Source organism: Ambystoma mexicanum, chromosome 3q (assembly GCF_040938575.1).
Source record: "Ambystoma mexicanum isolate Mex_15411 chromosome 3q, UKY_AmexF1_1, whole genome shotgun sequence".
Lineage (NCBI taxonomy): Eukaryota > Metazoa > Chordata > Amphibia > Caudata > Ambystomatidae > Ambystoma > Ambystoma mexicanum.
This window is the reverse complement of record NC_090926.1, coordinates 773706081-773727762: the sequence shown is the minus strand read 5'-3', so window position 1 is coordinate 773727762 and position 21682 is coordinate 773706081. Positions and strand designations below refer to the sequence as shown.

Sequence of the window (21682 nt, the reverse complement as noted above, 5' to 3'; positions counted from 1 at the left end):
AGTGCTGCGACTTCCCTTGTGGCAGAGCCACTGCTACCTGCTGTGTCTGTAAGCCTTGCTGTAATCTCGACGCTTGCTGCTGCTGCACCGTTTGATTCTGAGCAAACCCTTCACCACTCTGTTGTGAATACGCAGGTGGGTTTAAAGCCCCTCCTTTCAAAAACTAGCCGTTTTGCTTGAACCTTTGACTCATACACATACGAGTAAAATGCCCTGCCATCCCGCATGTCCAACATATAAATGGCCTCCTAATCTGCCCATCCTGCATGTTTTGACTGTCAATCTGCATATTTTGAAACCCACCTTGATTGTTCGGAAAGCTTCCCTGATTATTCTGCCAATTCCCCTGATTATTTTGAAAACCTCTTCCTGGAAATCCACCCGTTCCTCGCAGAGTAAACCCATAATTGATCTGATGAAAATGCAATAATTGCACAGAAATAATTCACCTGTGGCATATTTGCAGTCTGCTGTGAATTCGATCCATCTACACTAGTCAACATTGTCCCTTCAATGGCATATTTTGACAGTTTCTTCTGTACTAGTTTTGCCTCTTCGCTCTTCCGAGTATCGTCTTTTTTGGGATTCTTTTCCTGCAAGAGTCTGCAGTAATGCGCAATGGTCAGATGAATCTCCGACCACGGTTTTGCTTCTATACGTACTAACCTCTTGAGCTGCTTCTGTACAGGGTCAGGCAGCCCTTGACACAATATATGATAGAACACAGGTATAGATTTTCCCCAAGATTCGTGCGTTTCCAAGCTCCACTGCTTTTGAAAATTCTGAATGTAAACAATCGGATCATCTCCGTCCTGCATTTGTTTCGTCATTGCAGCTCCCATGTCGGACGTGTCTGGATAAAATACTCAAAGCGCTTTTAAGACTGCCGCCCTACAATTATTGAACTGTGCTCCATCATGAGCAGTGTTAACTGTAGTAACACCAGCATATCTTGCCCTTGTCCATACATCATCAGCTCTCTCACCAAGTATGGCGATCAGGAAACCCTTAATGTCCCCTATAGCTAACGTGTTTCCTCCCGTCATTTTTTCTAACTCATGAATCCATTTCCAGCGCCAGACGTTAAACTCAGGAGTTCATACCTTATATTATCCTTATCCATCTGGGGCCATGGTATATACTGTTGTCTGGCCCCTCCCTTCTCTAACAAGGGAAACTGTGAAGCCCCAAACTCATTCTCATCATCTGTCTGTCCACCGCAGGGACAATATTGCCACATTGCTTCCTTGTAACGACCTTAATCTGCTCACATAAGGCAGCGACTTTCCCCCTCTCACCATGGGGTTGCCCTGTAGGTCGGTCTGACTGCGTCAATGGTTCTGATGCCCATAGTTACAGGTGCGTTTAAATCTGACCATCTGACTTCTTTCTCCATTGAAAAACATCCCTCAGGACCACATACATTCCCTCTCTCTTCCCCATGGAAGGTGTCTCTATCTTCGTCTGACATTTCTTGTGCCTAACTCGTGCAACTTCTCTATTCAGAGTCAGTCTATCTAGAGACAACTCCTTTTGCCTTGTACTACATGAGGCTCCCTCTGTGTCATACAACTGAGTGCTCTCAAGTTGATCATTTTTCCCTTCCCCTTTAAGCCTTTCTGGGTTTTCCTGTCGTGATATACTTCATCGATCGCTTCCCCAATGCTCCTAGAGTCAAACTCGCTTCTAGATTTATTCTCGACGGGCCTGGTAATGACTCATATTGTGGGAAGAATTCATCTATACCCTCCCATGCTACTTCTGGCTAAGGATCTCTTATCTCCTTTTCCAGGCGTGCTTTCTGCCTTCTTTTACGTTCCATATCATCATCAAATTCTCTCTGACTGTATCGTCTTCCTTTTTCTTCATATCCCTTCTCTTGTTTGCCCTGCGTATCTCCTTATCTTTTTGTCTCTGTATTCTTTTATCCCTTAACTTCTGTTCCTCCTCTTCTATTCTTTTTTGTTCTAGCCTTTCCTGCTCATCGGTTGCTCTCTGCCTTTTCCAGGCGATCGAGATTGCGTGCTCTTTGCCTTCTTTTACGTTCCATATCATCATCAAATTCTCTCTGACTCCATCTTCTTCCTTTTTCTTCATATCCTTTCTCTCGTTTGCCCTGCGTATCTCCTTATCTTTTTGTCTCTGTATTCTTTTATCCCTTAACTTCTGTTCCTCCTCTTCTATTCTTTTTTTGTTCTAGCCTTTCCTGCTCATCAGTTGTTCTCTACCTGTTATCTCATTTTCTTTGCTCTTCTGCTCTCTTGTTTTTTTGACTACTCCTCTTGGTATAACTGCTCTCTTCTTTGCCTATCCTTCCTTTTTGCTCCTTCGTCTTTCAATTTTTCCTCTCTTTCTTCATCTTTTTTATCTTGCTCGTCTTGATCTTCCATTCGTTTTACATCCTCATTGCTTTAACCATTGAGTTTAAGTCCCTCAGGACCTTAGGGATTGCATCTCTCTCCGTACTTTTCACTGGACCCTCGTCACTACTTTGCGTAGGTGACTCCTATGCTGGGTTACTGTACCCCGTTGCTGCCTTGAGCTCCCTCACTGGGTATAACCCATCGTCTTTCTTGCTCTCGTCTTCTATTTCAACTAGGGCGGGAGGAGCAGAGGGCTCCTCACCCCCCTCTTTGCATACATTAAGTATCCAATCTACAAGGGGCGGTTCTTCTCGCTCCTCCTAGTAAATTTTCCAGAGCTCTTAGCTCGCTAGGTGTTTGTCTAGCTTCTTCCCAGTATACGCTGCATGCAAATATGTTGTCATATATTGCAGGACTGCCTTCGATAGTGACCTTCCTTGCTGCCACGGCATAAACATTTTATCCGCGGTTCCTTTAACCCATTCCGCAGTATCCTGTGTAAGCTTGGGTGCATGTTGCTTGCAGAGATGGCCAAGTAGCGTAATATCCTCCATTCTTAACTTGTCTTAATCTGTTTTACACTTGTTTGTTTTTAATCATAGATTTAAAAGGTACGTTTCAGAAAATAATACAGTATGAGCGAGCACCAATCGTCTCAAGCTTCAATCCTGTTAACCACAATTATGACTTTAATCTTGCTAAAAAAACAGCCATCAAGCTCAATTTTTCACATAAATCTCCTACGATCTTCTCTTTAAGACTAGTCTTGCCCCAGGGCATATTCTCTTATCACGGCCTCTCTCATGATAATATATTGCTTGGCCACAATCGAGTCAATTTCTCATTCCCCATATATATTACACTCTTACTCTCATGTTATATTTTATCCTGCCACCTTCCGTTACTCACTTTTCTTCACTCATCACCCATACGTTTGCCAACTCACTCAATTTTTTACTCACCGCTATCATTTTAGTCTTCTGCCTCTAGGGATCGTCTGCCTACAAAAACCTATGAGTATGGGTGATTGGCTCTGAGTGAATGTCTAAGTATACAATCCATACTAGTCTAAAAAATTGTGACTACGTGATTGGTTACTTAACATCAGGTGGAGCAATTAAGCCCGCCCCTAAAAATGACCACTATGAACGTCACTAAATACACAATGTCCCATTGGTTTACACAACTATAGGACACCTAAATACTCAGTCCTCTTCAATTTGTTGGCACTCTAACCTCCGTCGGTACTTTTCCACCTACGTCTAGCCGCCTGCCGGCTGGCCATCCAGATGCTGATGAGTTTGCCTTAACATTAGCTTCCCACCAATTAGCATATCAATCCATCATCGCCTCATTAGTCTACTGTCACTTGGGCCTTTGAAGCTCGGGCTTGGGAGTGTTCTTAGCTCTAAGAAATTTAGGAAGTGAGAAGCACGGTCTGCCCTCGTAAGTATGTGTGATCATTTTGTTCGTCCAACTTCATGCTTCCATTTGACTGGAGACCATGGAATCAAGCCTTTTCGTGTATTTAATACTATTTTTCAATAAACCTCTGATGTCTTCCTTGTTATGTTCATGCCTTCTGAACAGGAGTTTTGTTCTTTCACACGATTTGTATCCAATGTCGGTTCACTCCAGTTTGATAAGACCTTGGTTTCTTATGCTCATCCAGCCTCATCTGCTGAGATTCACTTTGTAATTCAATTTGCATTCTCTGGTTTCTGCATCTCTTCTAGTTACGTCATCTTAGTTATGCGTGGCATATACTGGTGATGGTTGATGACGTTACCAATCGTCCTTGCCGTTTATTGGCTCTGCTTCTTCAGGGATTTCATTCAAATGACCATCATATTTTCTTGTATGCAGATATGCTTTTCTCAATGGGAACCTTGCCTCCAGGAGTTTCTTTGCTGTCAGTATTTTCACTGGTACCGCACAGAGCCCATAGTCTGCCCTTTGTTGGTTCAACTGTTCTGTATAAGTCACATACTCTGGATTCCAGAATACAGGTAAAAGGGGCGGGATAGTTGAGGTAGGGGTACTTGGCTCCTCCTCTACAGGAGATTTTTCTGATGAGAGTCGAATGTTTGACTTGTGTACTCACCACCTCTTTTTGCTCTTCTGGATGTTAGCCCTATGTAAAAAAGACCACACAGGCCCATTCCATCTATTACATTTTTGGTATCACATGTTGATGTGTGCATTAGAAGGATCTGATGACCTTTGTGTGGGTGATTGATGGTGTTTCCTGTGATAACATTGTGGCAACAATTGCAGTTGTTACATGGTAAGGTCCCACTGAAGATTTTTCTTTTGTGACCAAAGTCAGCTTTAATCAGGGGATCACGTAATGTTATGCTTTTGCTGTAGGTAAAGAGTGGTGGAGTTGGAAAGCGTTTTGCCAATGTTGGGTCCAAAGATAGCATGTTCCAATTTCTTTTGATTATTTTTTAATTTGATTACTCTGAGAATAGGTTGTCACATATACAAGATCGCTGTTCGTGGCTTTAGGACTTGGTTTGTGTGCTTCCAATCTGGGAGTATTCATGACTCTGTTTGAATGCCTTTGTACTGTCTCCTTTTTGTATCCTGTATCGAAGAATTTTATGTCAAATCTGTCTCCTTAGTTTTAAATTCATGTTCTCCAGATATGATTCTTCTATATCTTAGAAAATGGCTTAGAGGTATACTCTCAATGTTTTTTCTCAGATGGAAACGATGCCAATAGTAGGCTGTTCTTATCAGTAGTTTTGGTAAACACCAGTGTTTCAAATTTGTTGGCTTTAGATTTAATTAGGACATCCAGAAATTCAATCGATATTTTACTCACTTTATGGGTGAATTTGATCCTGGGTGCAAGTTTATCCATGAATTGAAAGAATTACTCCAGTTTTTCTATGGTTCCACTCCATATTCCGAACAAGTCATCTATAAATCTCACAAATCATTTTAGATGATTCTCCCATCTCGGGTTGTGAACCACTTGTGTTTCTTCCAGAAAAGACATCTAAGTGCTGGCGTAACTGGACGCCATTGCCACTCCCATGGAGGGTCCTGAAATCTGAACGAAATATTGGTCTTCAAACATGAAGAAAATATTATTGAGTAATATGGTGAGAAGTTTCTAGATCAACAAGCGAGCTCCGTTGATCGGTTCTTTGGTGTTAAGTAATAACCACTCCATGGCTTCCAGTCCTGCATGGTGTTATGTTGGTGTATAGACTGGATACATCCATTGTAAATAGAATGTCGGACCCTTCTCTGAAATTTACTGCATCTAATTTTCTCAGAAAATGATTGGTGTCCTTGATGTAAATTGGTGTCGTCTGAGTTAGCGGTTGAATTATTTTGTTTCTATATTGTGCCAAAGTTTCAAGTAAACTGTTGTTTGCAGCTATGATGGGACTTCCCGGTGGATCAGTCACATTTTTGTGAATTTTGGGTAAGATATAGCTAACCAGCATTATGGGATGTAAGTTTGTCAGGAATGCGTTGAGTTCTTCAATCTCTGCCCCATCCAGTGTTTTCCTGATTATGTTGCGTACCTGTTCAGTCGGGTCATTAAATATTTCCAGGTATGTGTCTTCATCATTGAGTTGTTTCTTGACTTCTGATTTGTATTTGATAATGTCCCAAATCACTGGCGCTCCACTGCTTGTCTATACAGTATCTATATGAAATCATTACAAAAAATAGTTTTTTCTATTTTTATTTGTAGAACTCCCCAATATCTCCAGATATTTTTTCCTGAAGAAGGGCAACTCGCCCCCGAAATGCATAGTAATTGATAGGAGACGTCAGTCAGAGAGAATGTATCTCTACAAGAATTAAATCTACCCCTATTGGAAACATCTGGGTTTTCAAACTTTCATCACCAGTGATCCAGAACGTTGCATAATATGTTTAAAAATGTGTTTGACACACATTGTATTTCACAAAAAATTGGAATGATTTAAGTTGTATTGCCATTTGAACAGTTAATTACTTGAAAAACCGGACAGTATTTGTTTATGCTGACTGATCACTTATGCAATTAAATGCGAAAAGTAAAAAATGTTTATGTACTTGTGAATTTATAGGACAGAAAGTTATGTGCACAATTTGAAATTGAACATTCAATGACTGACAACTAGGTTGTACAAGAGTGTGCCATCTGTCTGCCCTTCGATGATCTCGAACGACCTTCCCTCAACTCAATACGTTGTCTTGCCTGGTGTCGCCCTCGGAGTAGAGGCTAGCAGCCATTCAAGGAAAGGTGCAATGGCTGTCGTCGATGAAGACGGCCACGGAGCGGGTCAAGTCGTTGGGCATGATGTCCTGCATCTACCTCGTCCGTCTCTGCAGGTTGCAGATGCAACCCCTACAGGAATTCCTGGACGCCCGCTGGATACAGGTGCACGGAAGCTTCATGGACAAGTTCTCTTTCAACAAAGAGTTACATCGGTCGATGATACGAAGGGGGAAAAGAAAAGTGCTGGGGGGAGGGGAAAGTGCAGTGCATGGGATAATAAAATAATAAAATAAATAAAGAACGGCCAGCTGGTGGCAAGTGCAGGGTGAGTGCATACATAAGTGCTGGTTTGGGGACTGAAGGGATACAGAAAACAGTCCCCAGATGCAGGGGTTGCCAGGAAGGCAGCGAAAGTGTGCAACTGGCAGGGCTTGGGCTCAAGATCAGATGGGTGGGTAGGTAACCCGTGCAGTCTCGGTATCAGCCAGGACTTCAGCAGGGGAAAGGGGGAGAGAAAGCAGAAGCAAAGAGGACGTTTTTAGGCGCTTCCGGAACTGAAGACTCCTCAAGTTTCAGGGAGGTGGGGAGGCTGTTCCAGAGGGAGGCCCCAGCCGAAGAGAGAGATCTACCGCCAACTTGTTGCTTGGAGAAGCGACTGACCCTGAGGGAGTTGGAGGCGGATGAGCGAAGTGCTCGAGAGGGAAGATATTTAGGAAGAGAGAGTTAAAGGTATTGAGGCCCCTGGCCCCAGAAGGCCTTGTGGACGATGCAAAGGGTTTTGAACTTAATCCTCGCAGCCACTGGGAACCAGTGCAGAAATTTCAGTACTGGAGAGATCCCCGGGCTTGAGGCCAAGGACAAGTCTCGCAGTCCTGTTCTGGATGAGTTGCAGAGGGTGTAGAGTAGAAGCAGGCAGATTTAAAAAGAGGCTGTTGGAATAGTCCAGCCTGGAGAGAACCAGAGCTCTGGAGACAGTGAGTTTCTGTGGGAAGGAGAGGGAAGGAAGAATACCTCTGAGGAGGTGCAGATGGTAGTGGGACTTCTTAGAGACGTCAGAGATGTGAGGGGAGGAAGAGAGTGTGGACTCGAAGATGACCCCCAGGTTCTTAGCCTTGCAAGTGGGATCAGGAAGAGGGCCAAGAGAGGCCGGCCAGAGAGCTACAGGAAAGGAGGCAGTGGGTGTGCCTATGAGGAGAATCTGCCTTACTGGCATTAAGGATAGGATGGCGGGGTGCCCGCTCCAATATCGGCCAAGGCACAGGATTTCAAAATCCCTCATACCAGAGTCACCACGGACGCTTTCCTGGAAGGTTGGGGAGCGCACACCGGACATCTGCAGGCCAGAGGCCTGTGGCTTCTGGAGGAGAAGGATCTTCATGTCAACACCTGGAGATACGGGCAGTGTTCTGGGCCCTTAAGTTGTTCCTACCATCTATGAATGGAACGTTGTGCGGATCTTCATGGACAACACCACCACCACCATTTTTTACATCAAGAAGCAGGGGGGCACTCAATCCCTGGCTCTTTCCAAGGAAGCACAGTACTTGTGGTGCTGGGCCATGGAAAAGGGGATGTTCCTCGTCCCTCTCCAACTGGCTGGATTCCAGAACAACATTGCTGACTCCCTCAGCAGTGAACTGCGCTCCAGCCACAAGTGAGAGCTTCGTCAGGATCAGGTTAGCTGCCTATTCATCAAATGGAGCAGACCCCAGATCGATCTGTTTGCGATGGCGGCACACTCCAAATTCCAGAAGTTTGCCAGCAGATTCCACCAGCCAAGGAGCCTGTGGGACGTGTTCCCCTTCCCGTGGGAAGGGCTGTTTATGTACGCATTTCCTCTGTTCCCTTTCATACTAAAAGTCATCAACACACTCAGACAGTGTCAATGCAAGATGATACTCATCGCCTCGGTGTGGCAGAGGCAGATTTGGTATCCGGACCTTCTCAGTCTGTCAGCCTCATCTCTGATCAAGCTTCCAGTGGTTCCGGATCTTCTCAGCAGAGAAGGAGGTGCAATCCCAGACCCAGGATCGCTGAATTTGAGCGCTTGGCTCAATCATCCCTAGGATTTGGAGGGTATGATTTGCCAGCGGACTGCAGGGAGGTCCTCGCTAAGGCCAGGGTGTCGTGGACCTTGAAGTGCTACAGTCACAAGTAGGAGCGTTTCACTACGTAGTGCCAGTCACAGAAGATTACCCCTTTGAGGGTCATGGCCCCACAGATACTTTACTTCCATACTTTCTATCCTTTGCCAAGGCCGGACTGGCGCTAGCCTTCATCAAGGTACATCTGGCGGCTATCTCCCGCTAAGCCCGGTCCCCAGGAAGATCTTCACTTTGGTCCCACTAACTCGTCAAGGAGTTTCTCAAGTTACTTTTTCGATCTTTCCTTCAGGTGAAGGCTATTGCCCCGGTGTGGGACCTCAACGTGGTTCTGACGAAGCTCATGGGGGCCCCCTTCGATCCTATGCATCAGGCCCCACTCAAGTTTCTCTCATGGAAAATGACTTTCCTTGTGGCTTCACCTCTGCTAGAACGGTACGTGAGATCCAGGCCCTATCCTGCAAGCAACCGTACCTGAATTTCCATGAATTGAAGGTGGTGCTGCGTGTGCACCTCTTTCATGCCGAAGGTTAGTCGGAATTCCACCTCAACAAGTCTTTGGTGTCAACAGTTTTTTCGGAAGACTTCACAACTATTTGTGAACTTTGGGCCTGTGAACCATGGGAATGCACTGTCCAAGGCTTCCATTTGAAGGTGGCTCTCCGGCTGCATTACGCACTGTCACCGTTTGGGGAACCTACCGCTGCCCGAGAGCCCATTCCACTAGAGCAATCGCTGCGACAACGGTTTTCCTGTCTGGTGTGCCTCTGCTGGGCATATCCAGGGCTGCTGCATGGAGGTCCACACACACCTTCCCAGAGTTCCACTGCGTCAACCGGGATTCCAGGGAGTCGGCCAGTCAGTGCTACGCAACCTGTTCGCTTGAGATGAGTCAGTTCTAGAGGTAAGGATTATTGCTTCTGTTGAACACAACCTCCCTCGTTTGTGTAATATCGTACTGCTATGTATTCGTGATTCATGAGCATGTGAATCCATGCTGGAGAAGGTTTAAGTTACTTACCTGCAAATATTGTTCTCCAGCGTGGGTTTGGCATGTATTCAATTGCTAACCCTCCCCCCAACCACTCTGAGGCTCTTCTTGGCATGACTGCCACTTTACGTTCTTACCAAATGTAAAGATGGCTGCCAGAGGAGGGGCTTAGGGAGAGGACTGTCATTGGATGGGGGCAGTATGACCCAGAGGACAGCGATTGGTGAAGAAGAGAAATACAATTTTTAAGTGAAAGTGAAACTTTTTTTTCTTTTAACGAGGATTCCCAGCCTGATGACGGAGAATATTCATGAGCATGTGAATCCATGCCAGTCCCATGCTGGAGAACCATAGTTACAAGTACGTTACTTAAACCTTTCCTTCCCTCTTTTCTAACTCTGAATCCTGTAGTGACTAACTATAATGTGTGTGTTTCTGTATTTATGTATTTATATATATTCACTGAAAAAACGTTGTTAAAGGGATGTTATGGTTATAAGTAAAACTGAAAACCCCCAGAAATTCGCCAGTTATGGTAAGCAATGCAACCATAACTCGTGCCACCACCGTGCACTGCTAAGACTAACACCCAGGACATCAAGGAGGCCACATGGATCAAAGGCATGCCTGTTATACTATATAGTCCAGAATACAGTGTTTACCAAAAAATACTGTTTTAAATAAAAGTTTTAAAAAAATGTATCCCTGGTCTGCCAGTGTTCAAGGACCGGCATTCAACCACTACGGCACAATGCCTTAGTGATTCAAGATGCAAACGTTTCATACTTAGCCTAAAATTTAATTTGTCCAATTGTAAAAGACTAAGTATGAAACTTGTGAGAATTCAAACAATAATGTCATTGTAGCATAATGGTTAAGTGCTGTGTCTCGAAATCCTGCAGACCAGGGTTCTCAAAGGCAGTGTTTAGCATAAATGTGTTTTTATTTTGTTTTTTTCAGTTTTATAATGTTGCCCAGAGATGGTGTAATGCATGTTCCATTCTGTTTTACGATGTTGTAGTAAATAAATGTTTCATGTTTAATACGTGTTCAATTCTGCAACAATGGTGTAATAAATGTTCCATCCAGTTTTATAAAGTTGCAGTAAATAAATCACGTTTAATCCATATTACAAAATGCAGAGTGTCTGCAGGTTCATGCCAATTGCAACCTCTCGCGCCAATACATCCTTGCGCAGGGAGGTACAAAATGCAAAGTGCCTGCAGGTTCTTGACACGCCAATTGCGACCTCCCATGCCAAAACATCATTGCGTCGAGCGGGACATGCGGCAAAATGGTTGCACCATAACTTTGTGCGCCTAACTGGCCGTGACGAAATGTCTTGTCCCGTGCGCCAACCCCCTTGTTTATGGCCGATCTCTTGGTGACTGTTGTGATACATCACACAACGCAAACTAACCACATTTAAGCAGCACGGAAATGGGGAAAAAATGACTGGCTGCAAGAATAACATATGCCCATGTACTTTCTAAAGCAATAGCAAAAATCAAAAACTGGCACCCGTATGCGCACAGTAAGTGCTTAGCTTCAAAGCGAGGAAGGAGCCAGCCCCCTCAGGCCATGTTGATCTAAGTGGTCCTGTAACTTTTCCTCACTTATTAGGCACCATGGCCTTAGGGGACTGGCCTTTTCCACACTTTTAAGCTAAGCACGGTCAGTCCTTGTTACTGCATGAATGGGAGACCCCGGTCACCAGTACTTTTTCACCTCACCCTCGATATCACTATAGCTATACAAATATCTATTTTTTTATATTATAGATAAAAGATTGCAGGCTTTGAGAACTCCCAATGTTTTTAGTTACTGAACTTGTGTGATTACATTATTTGCCGAGGGTCACACACTTTGTTTAAGCAGCATGCTACAAGCCCATTGTTTTATGGCTGGTCTCTTGCTGACTGTTGTGATACATTGCATGACCCCAACTAACCGCATTTAAGCAGCACGGAAAAGGGTAAAAAATGATCAGCTGCAAGAATAACATATGCCCAGGTACTTTTGCCCCCATAGCGAAAATCAACAGCTGGCACCCCTGAAAATACGCACAGTAAGTGACCATATATTTTAAAGTGAAATATTCAAATGTAGTTCAGTTGACCTTCTCCTTAGAAGAAAGTGCGCAAGATAAAAATACCATCGGACTTTAAAAAAAGTAATGGACACCAGAAAAATATACTGAGAGAGGAAATCTTCCAACAAATATGCTGGCAAAGTATAAAAGGTGCTCATCTTTTAAACCCAGCAATCTGTAGTGAAATATTCCATGGAAAACAAAACCCAATATGAAGCAAGTGCTTATGGTTTTGTGGGTAAGCGTCTGCACTGGGCACATAACAACCTGAGTAAAATCCTGGTATCCAAATACTTGAGTAAGCTTACCAACTGAAAAAAAACCAAGGGGTTGCATCCGCCCTCTGAAAATAGTTACATTGTCTACCGAAATGTGGCCTTTAATGGTGCCCTGAAAAGCAGCCACAATCGGGGGAAAATAACTACACCAGTGTCCAGGATTGCAAACCCTCTTGCAACATTGTGGGCAAATACTCATGACTTACTTGCCCTCTCTTCATTTCCCCTCCTCACCCCCATGTCTGGCTTTCAACAATATTCTAATTTATAAAGCCAACTTGAAAAGTACACATAGTATCACTCATATATAAATCCTTATAGGACTATGTTAGGCAAAAGTGTACAATTGTGTCATTATTCCCCCCATCTTCACTGTAAGATTACACATACCAGAATGCAATTTAGCAAAAGGCAAAAGAATTATCTCATAGTGCAAAACTTTCAAGGACTGACGGTAGCATGGTTTAAAAAAAATTATAATGTGGATGCCGTGTGTTACGAGATATTTGAAACTAAGAAAACACACAGCATTCAGGACTGTGGACTGTCTGCCATCTATGCAGTAACCAGGACCAACCCTGCTTAGTTTCAAAGCGAGGACGGATCCAGCCCCATGAGGCCATGTTTCTCTAAGTGGTATTGTGAGGTAGTCTCTTATGTTAGGCTACGTGGGCTTAGGGGGATAACCCCTTCCTCACTTTTTAAAAAATCTTTTCTTTATTGGCATGATGAGAGAACAGACAGTCAGCACAGTGCACGAGATATACACATATGCAGTTACATGGATGGTTATATGGTGCATGGGGAATACAAATGGAGGTAGACTTTCAGTTTGTACAGTTCCGTGAGTCTCACCAATGGTCTAATTTACTTCCTCAGGAGGGGGGATGACAGTAGTTCTAGGTCCTCCTTGCTGTTCAGATAGCTACACAATTCAGTCCATACATTCTTGGGGCGAGAGGACAGCGGGAGGGTATTGATGTAATCCTCCTCACACGTTTGAGTCCAGGTGAGGGCCCTCAACCACATCTCGAATGAAGGGGGGGAGCAGCGCTTCCAACATTGTAATATGCATTTTTTGGCCACCATGGTGGCAACATTCAAAAACCTGGACACTTTTCTTAATTCGGACTTGTCCCACAAGCCGAACAGTACAGCTAACGGTTCAGGAGGGATGTGGGATGCTGTTATTTCAGAGAGCGCGTCTATTATGGCTTTCCAGTACGGGCCTAGTGCGTCACAAGCCCAAAACATATGTATGGGATCCACATCTGTATACTTGCATCTGGGACAAGTGTGAGCCTGGCTGTGTGCTAATCTGTCCAATCTGTGCTTTGTGTAATACAATCGATTCAGGAGCTTGTATTGTATACATCTATATCTGGCTTTTAAGGAGGTGGTGCGGGTGTGTATGCACATTTTCCTCCACATTGCATCAGTGAAGGGCAGGCCTAGCTCACCGCTCCACATGTCGCGTGCCGTCTGTGGCACATCTTTAGGGTTGTGCATCAGCATTTTGTACAGCAAGGATATTATCCCTCTGGCTCCAGCCGAGTTGGTTATATAGTGGATCTCAGGCGAATCTGGGGGTTCGTCGGGATATGAGGGCCACCAGGCATGGACTACTGCTCTCAACCTGAAGTATTGTAATAGTTCCAGCGCAGAGCCAGAGTGACCGGGACGCCATGTCTGCGGGGTGATAAACTTCCCTTCAGGGTATAGGTCAGTCAGGGCTCGGTATCCCAAGTCATGCCAGTGTTTCATTAGGAGTTTGTCGTGTGTGGGGCTGAGGCCTGGGAACTGCCAGATGGGCAGCCATTTGTAGTACGGGTGGTGGCCAGGTTGTGTATGTAGTATTCGTTTCCAAGCCATGGTTGTTGCCGCTACAGGGTCAGCTGGTGCATCAGTATGAAATGTATAATGGAGTATGAGAGAGAGGGTGTTAATCCTTTCACTTGCTAGTTTCTCAAGTTTCACCTATGGGGAGGGTCGGTGATTGTGTACCAGTGTGTAGCGTGTTGGGCTTGCGCAGCGGTCCAGTATTTAGCTAAGTCTGGGGCAGTGAAGCCCCCATTCTCGTATGGAAGAGTCATATGCTGCCACTTCTTACGAACCGCGGCAGAGTGCCACAGAAATTTGGCGCATGTAGTGTGTAGGTCCTTGAAGTATCGTTTCCCGGGCCAGACCTGCACATTAACAAAAACGTAGAGCAGCCTAGGGACAATTATCATTTTGATTAGGGACAGTCTGCCCGAAAAGGAGAGCGGGAGGTTGCGCCATTTCGACATTTGGGCCTCTGGAAGCTGCGCCACAGCCACGTAGTTGTCGGCCAATAGTGAAGATTTAGTGAGGGATACCTGGACCCCGAGATATCTGATGCCCTTTGGTGACCAGCGGAGGGGGAATTCACATGCTGGTTGAGGAGTGGTCGGCGTGAGCGGGAAGATTTCAGATCTGGTATAGTTTATGGTGAAGCCTGAAAATGTGCCAATTTTTGTTATGTCCCGTATAATCGGGTCCAAGTGGACAGCCGGGTCTCTGATATAGAGGAGTACATCGTCTGAGTACAGTGAGATGATCTCCGGGGTGTCACGCAGATGTATACCTTTACGTATGTGTTTGTCTCTGACATTGTCCACCATGGGTTCAATAGCAAGTGCGAAAAGTATCGAAGAGAACGGACAGCCTTGGCGCGTACCCCTCTGGGGGGCGAAAGGGGCGGAGACCCTGGAATTGACAAGGACTCTGGCCACGGGGTTTGTGTAGAGCAACTTGATATATGATATCATGCGTGGGCCGATTTCCATTTTGTGAAGTACAGCCCACATATATTGCCACAACACCATGTCAAATGCCTTCTGGGCATCGAGGGTGACCGCTACGGTGCTTGCGTTGGGGTCAATTCTGGACATGACATTAAATAACCGGCAGATATTGAAGGCTGTGGATCAGCCAGGTACGAAGCCACTCTGGTCAGGGTGAACTAAGTGGCTCATAATGGGGAGGAATCTATTTGCAATAATCTTAGCAAATATTTTCATGTCGGTGTTAATTAGAGACAGGGGTTTGTAGGAGCCGCATTCGTCCAGCGGTTTGCCCGGCTTGGGAAGCACAGTTATGAGCGCTTCGCGCATGAATTGGGGTAGAGTGTTCAACCTAAGTGATTTGTTCCACACCTCTAGGAGTCTGGGCGCCAGAACGGCTACGTGCTCCAGATAAAACTCCGAAGTGAGACCGTCTGGGCCTGGTGCCTTGCCCTTCGGACAGTTCGAGATGGTTGTGGTTATCTCATCAGGGGTGAATGGAGCATCAAGCTGGTCGCGCGGGAGAGGAGGGCCATGGGGATTTGGTCCAGTAGAACGTCTGTGTCTTGTGGGCTGTGTTCTTGCTGGGGGCCATATAGGGTTGTGTAGAACGCAGTGAATGTCTCGAGGATGGCTTGGTTGGACCAGCACAGGGCACCCCCTGCGTCCTTGACGCAGTCAATGCGGGTCCTGCCACCCTCTGCACGGACTAGTCTGGATAGGGTCCTCCCCGGTCTGTCCCCCTCCCCGTATTTCCTGGCTGCTACGGGACGGGCGTGGTAATGTATCTCCCTGCGGGCATGGGTCTCAAATGTTTCCAGTTCCACTCCAATTTGTGCCAGCGTGGTTGGGGAAGGGGCGGAGGTGTACTCCCTCTCAAGTTCTTTTAGCTTCGCTTCCGATCTCTGCAAGCTATTTTTAATGACCTTGAATGCCTCCCAGCGTACCCCGTCAGATGTATCATGTCTGTTGTTGCAGTCAAAGAAGGTGTTAATGTCAGCCAAAATATCAGCTTTAAAAACTATATCTTGGAGGGCCTCTGATTTGAATCTCCAGGAGGAGCGGGGGGGCTGGTCCTGTCCTAGGGTAATGCGCAGTGTTACTGGTGAGTGATCCGAAAGTGTACGCGGTAATATCTGAGTCTCTGTGGCCTTGCCCACTATGCCGCCTGATATGAGAAACAGGTCTATCCTGGATAGGCTATCATGTACCGATGAGTAAAAGGTATACTCTCGCGCCTGCTGGTTGAGAACTTGCCATACGTCTTTAAGGCCAAGTGTGTTCATGTGTGCATGTAATCTATGGGCTGCACGTGATGTGGCTCTACGGGCAGTCCCGGATCTGTCCAGCTCATTGTCCAGAATTAAGTTCATGCCACCCACCCCCAAATGATGGGAACACCAATGTACTTCAAGAGCATGGTGGTGATTGCGTCAAAGAAATCTGGAGCGTCGAAATTAGGGGCATATGTGTTCAGTAGGAGACATTCCATATTGGCGAGTGAGCAGTGAAGGATTACATATCTGCCCTCAGGGTCAATGTGACTGGTGCGCAATGAGAACTGGACTGATTTGTGTATTAGAGTGTGTACCCCCCTGGACTGGGTCGAATATTTCATATAGTGAATATTTCGTATTTCGTATTGTTGCCCCAGGTCGGGGCGAGGTATGTCTCTAGGTGCCCCAGGGCTATGAGATTTTTGGAGGAAGAGTATCTTAATTCCATGCCTTTGGGCATAGGCAGTTATCCTGCGGGCTTTGGTGAAGTTACTCAGTCCGCAAATGTTCCAAGTCATGAAATTAAGTGACATAGTGTCGCATTATGGGACATCCCTGCAGTAGTATTCATTACCATTCCATAGCTTGCGTTCGCCTGCTGTACAGGTACACTGCGCTGCAGTCATGTACCTCCCTGCCATGCCATTTTCCTTTAATCCAACCCCAACAGTGCCACCCCCCACCCTCACTGGCCAACCCCAATATGCAGTGCAGCTCCCCACCCCCAAACAAAGGTGCCAACATTTGAACCCACTCCCACCAGGAGGTGAAGGTCGGAGGGCCGGATCCAACGTGGATATGCCCTCATCCCAGCCCAACAGGGGCCAAACATTAGCAACAACCAAATGAAATTAAACATTGCAACTGCAGCGGGGATATGTTGCTGCGGTAGACGGATTTTGCAATCGGCCCCTAGAGCTAGAGAGCACTCTCGAGCTGGGCAAATCCGCAGGAGAGGGTAGGACACGTGGCTAGCTCCTGGCATCAAGAGGGGAGAATGGCCAGTGTATACCATCCAGGAGCCAGCCTGCGATCCAAATGCATGTGATAGGGAGCCATGTTTGCTGAGTAGACAAAGTCAGGTTGCCATCGACACATCATAAGACAAGGATCAGTGTGTATGATAAGTCTCCATGAGTCGCGCTGCTCCTGATTAACTGTCGTTGGCGCGCTCGTCTCATGGGCCGTGAAGCAGTATTTGCAACTTGATAAATTTCACCGCTTCGTCTGGGACAGTGAAGAAATACAGTTTGCCATTGTGGGTGATTTTGAGTCGCGCCGGGAACAGGATGGCATATGGGATGTTGCGCTCCCTGAGTAGTTTCTTAACGCCAAGGAATTGACGCCTCTCCTGCTGTACCGCCACTGAGAAGTCTGGGAAGATTCTGATAGTGTGGGCCTGAAATCGTAGGTCTCCCTTCTCGCGCGACAGGCGAAGAATGAGGTCTCTGTCGCGGTAATTGAGTATCTTAGCGATGATGGGCCTGGGGCTGTCGCCCGGCCTAGGGCATGGTGATAAGGCCCGGTGAGCTTGCTCCACTGTAAAATATGGTGAGAGGTCCGGATAATCTAGCAGGTCTTTGAGTAGTTTTTCCACTCCATCTTCCATCCGCCACTTGAGGGCATTCTCGGGAACTCCGATAATGCGCAGGTTGTTTCTGCGGGAGCGAGACTCCAAGTCATCACATTTCGCCTTAACACTCTTCATGTCACGCGACAGGGAGGCCACAGTGTCTTAGAGCGTGTGTATTTCGTCCTCATTGGCAGAGATTCTATTTTCAGCCTCAGTGATCCTAGATCCCACCTGGTCCACCCGAGTTTTTAGTGAGGCAACATTTGCGTTAATGTCGTCTAGTTTTTCATGAAAGGAGGTGAAATCTTTGGGCATAGATTCCGTCAGCGTGGTAAGATCTGGTGCTACAACCCCATGGTGAGGGTCCGGGTCGGATTCCTCCTGTGAAGATGACGTGTGGCCCGGCTCAGCCCGCGGAACCGCTTTAGTGAACTTGTCCATGGTACCCCCTTGGGCAGCACCCTTGGATCTACTAGGCATTGCAGCAGAAAGAAGCTAGGGTATGATGCGGGCTCACCGGCGTAGAGGGTGGTGATGTGGAGGGTATTAGCCTCAGCGTGGCCAGAGGCCTCTTGCCAGTGTCTCCGCGTCAGCAGGGTGGCAGGCCGTAGCGGGGGCAGTAAGTTGCGGCGAGGCTGCAGTATGACGTGTCGGCTGTGGATTGAGGAATACCACTAAGTGACGGGGCAGTGATGGCTACTGCGCGTTGTCACTTCGCGTGCTTAGATTTCTTGCGTCTGGTCCGCCATGTCGGGCCACAACGAGGGAACACTGTGCGCAGCTCTGTCCGTTCCTCACCTGGACCGCTGCAAGCCCCTCAGTCCTCCCAACTGGGCAGCAGCCAGTCCGTAGCCGCTAGTATGGTGTCAGTCGCAGGCCTCCAAGTACAGGGGGGCGGGCCACGCTCCAGCGCCGGCCCCAGCCACGGCCCAGCGGTGCCGCTGCTCGCTCCGTGCGGGCCCCCGCAGCAGACAATATCGGATCTCCACAGCACACTCGGGGCCCACCGCCTCTGCCTCGCCGATGCCGCTGAGGGAGTGGACCCGGGGCCGCCTCTGCAGTTGTTACGGCGTCGACCTCTATGGGGGGAGCCAGGCGAGGGAAGCCAGAAGTCAGGCGAGCGCCAGGCCCTGGTGCGCACACGGTCAGCAGTCGCCAAGGATGTCACATCTAGGCCCTCGAAGGTCGTATCGGGCCCAAACTTGCACAACACACGCCCCGCAGTGTAGACAGCAGCTCAGCCAAGCAGTGATGTTAGATTGCGAAGGAGACCGCAGATGTAGCCGGTTCGATGCCTGGGCCACACGGAGCTGAAAAGCTAGGCAGCCATCTTGGGCTGCTCCACAGTGCCACCCCACCCCTTCCTCACTTTGAAGCTAAGCAGGGTTTGTCCCAGTTATTGCATGGATGGGAAAGCCATTGCTGTATAAATATCATTTTGTTTTTAATAATTTGCTGGGAGACTACAAATACCAGAATGCAATTCAGCAAAAGGCAAAAAATGGTCTGAGTGCAAAACTTTCAAGGCCTGACATGGCTGTGGAGGCTGGCCCCTTCCTCACTATGAAGCTAAGCAATCTGTTCTGCTTACTGCATGGATGGGAGACCTGGATGGCAACCCCCAACGTTACTATAGCTGTAAAAATCTTTTAACATTTTTTTTTTTTACAAAATTATACGGTTATCTGTAGTCCTTTGTAGCCGCGAATATCGGAAAAACTGCAGAAAGATAAAATGCTTTCCTGCCCCCCCCAAGCACCTCACCAAGTGTCCACCTCATCTGTGCCACCTCTCCCCAATCCCCAGATGGCCTTTCACTTCACCTGTCCTCCCCGCAACACACACTGTTTCTGTGACGTTTGCTTTCAGATGTCGGCTATTCGTGGCTATACCCGAGGCTACGGAAAACTTTGTGCTGCAAACTCAGTCTCTCTATCCCTTTTAACTCCAATGTTTGCTGATTTGCACATTTTTATTGTCTTTTACCATATCCTCGGGTATAGCTGCGAATATCTCTTGCATCGAGAGAAAAACAATATGGCGGTCATTTCATTTCTGAATACCATGATCCTGCAATGCAGCATCAGAGATATTTTTGGGGAGAAGGAGGGTGCCCCCTTCTCCGTCAAATATTTAAATAACTACTGCACAGAATAACCCCAAAGCAAGCAAAGCACTATTTTGAATGCCAGTGCCCAAATTGTTTCAGACCTGGTCCAAATCCATCCAGCAGTTTGGACTGAGTGATTTGGCAAAAATAGACCTTTTTTGTCTATGGGAAAATTAATGGGAAGTAGGCTGCACTTTTGGAGAAAAAAAAAAGTTTTGCCGCTTAATAACTTTCTTATTCTTTAATGAATAGTTACAAAACTTTGCAGTACGTGGGGGCCCGCAGACTTTTAATCACTTTTGAAATATCGGTCAAATCCGTTACTCAAATCAAAAGTTATTAATGGAATGTTGAGGGGTTCCTATGTGTCTCTGACTCACCTTAACTATAGGGCGGCTATCGCCCCCCTATAATATGGTTTATGCTCTTTCAGCCTTCCTCTCTTTATTAGTCTCACCTTGCTTGAGCCCATTTTCTTTTTTTTGGTTCCTAGGTTTTTGCAGAGAAGATGGGTCTTGAAACAGGCTGGAACTGTCACATCTCATTGACATGCAATGGAGATGGCCCCGGATCTGAGGTGCCCCCTTCCAGCCCCAGCCATGCCGGTTCTTTGCGTGATGACCTGCATCAAGGTGAGAATAGTGCTGAGGGGTGGAAGAAGAGCAGGTAGCTTGTTTACCCTGCTGATAGGAAGATTGTCTCAAACCTGTACATGCTTTAGAAATGTTTGCTCTTAATTTCATATATCCACGTGGTTGAGCATGCCTGGTCTGATGAGTGTTGGAAGTGTTGTTCTATTCCTCTGATTATGCAATTACTTTTTCTTCTATTCAGCATGCCGTGATGATGCAGAGGGCTTGTTGCTGATGGAAGAGGAAAGGCCTTGTGATCAAGGGAGCTTTCAGCCGACTGACAGTGACATCCCCAGCTTCCTTGAAGATTGTAACCGCGTGAGTACTCAGGGGAATAGGTTCTTCTTTGCTGATGTCCAGGGGGACACAGTCTGAAGTCATGGCTGTGCTTATTACAGTAACAGATGCACACTTTAGTCAGGGCACAGATCCTCCATGATGTGGAATCAGAGACCAAGCACCTCTGTGATGCTGAATCTGAACATTTCACTTAAGTGAGTTTATTTTATTGAATTGTTTATATACAGGGAGGAACAATGCTATTTTCATCACAAAATACCCTACAATAGATCATCATCTTTGACGGGAAGCAGTGAGCTTCTTACTATGGGGTGAGTTTGAGTGACACTCTAAGGGGAGGGGAGTAAATGGAACAGTCACCGGGGACAATACATGGGTGGACATACATTGATTAAGGACAACCAACATTAAACATTTTGAGTCCAGGTAGATGGTATGTCCAGCTGATTTAGGGATGTATGAAAAACCAGAAGGTGTTTCACAACCTAGTCTCTGGTTATCCCGTACTCAGGTGGCCAGGGAAAAGCCATTGCTTTTGGATCCCGACCCTGGAGGGAGGACAAGCGAGGGAGGATCACCTGGGTAAGCGTCCTTGGGGAGTGGGGGAGAAGCACCTGATGGTGAGACATGGTATCCCCTTTTTCCACAACCCATCTAAACCCTAGACCTAACGATTGTATGGGAAACTACAGATTCCATAATTCCTCCCCACTGACAACACTACTGAGTCGAGAAAGATGATGAATGAGTCCAGGATGATTACCTCAACGACTTGCCATAGATCTGTCCCTTTAATGAGACCAGGCAGAGTCAGGCACTTAATCCTAACTACACACACCTGCCACTCGTTAACACTCCCTGTCTATATAAAAGGTTGCGCGCACAGGCACACTGGGAGCAGGGCTAGATACGAGAGGAAATTGCTCTTC

At 46.6% G+C, this 21682-nt stretch overlaps 1 protein-coding gene across 5 annotated transcripts in view; it reads left to right on the top strand.

Annotated features, from left to right (window-relative positions):
* TMEM94 (transmembrane protein 94) overlaps positions 1 to 21682 on the top strand; it is a 2019771-nt gene that overhangs the window by 1112810 nt on the left and 885279 nt on the right. For all 5 annotated transcript variants that reach the window (XM_069654803.1, XM_069654805.1, XM_069654804.1 and 2 more), the window contains 2 exons: positions 20315 to 20453; positions 20656 to 20771. In XM_069654803.1, the coding sequence (XP_069510904.1) occupies positions 20315 to 20453; positions 20656 to 20771 (255 nt within the window). The remainder of the gene's footprint in view (positions 1 to 20314; positions 20454 to 20655; positions 20772 to 21682) is intronic.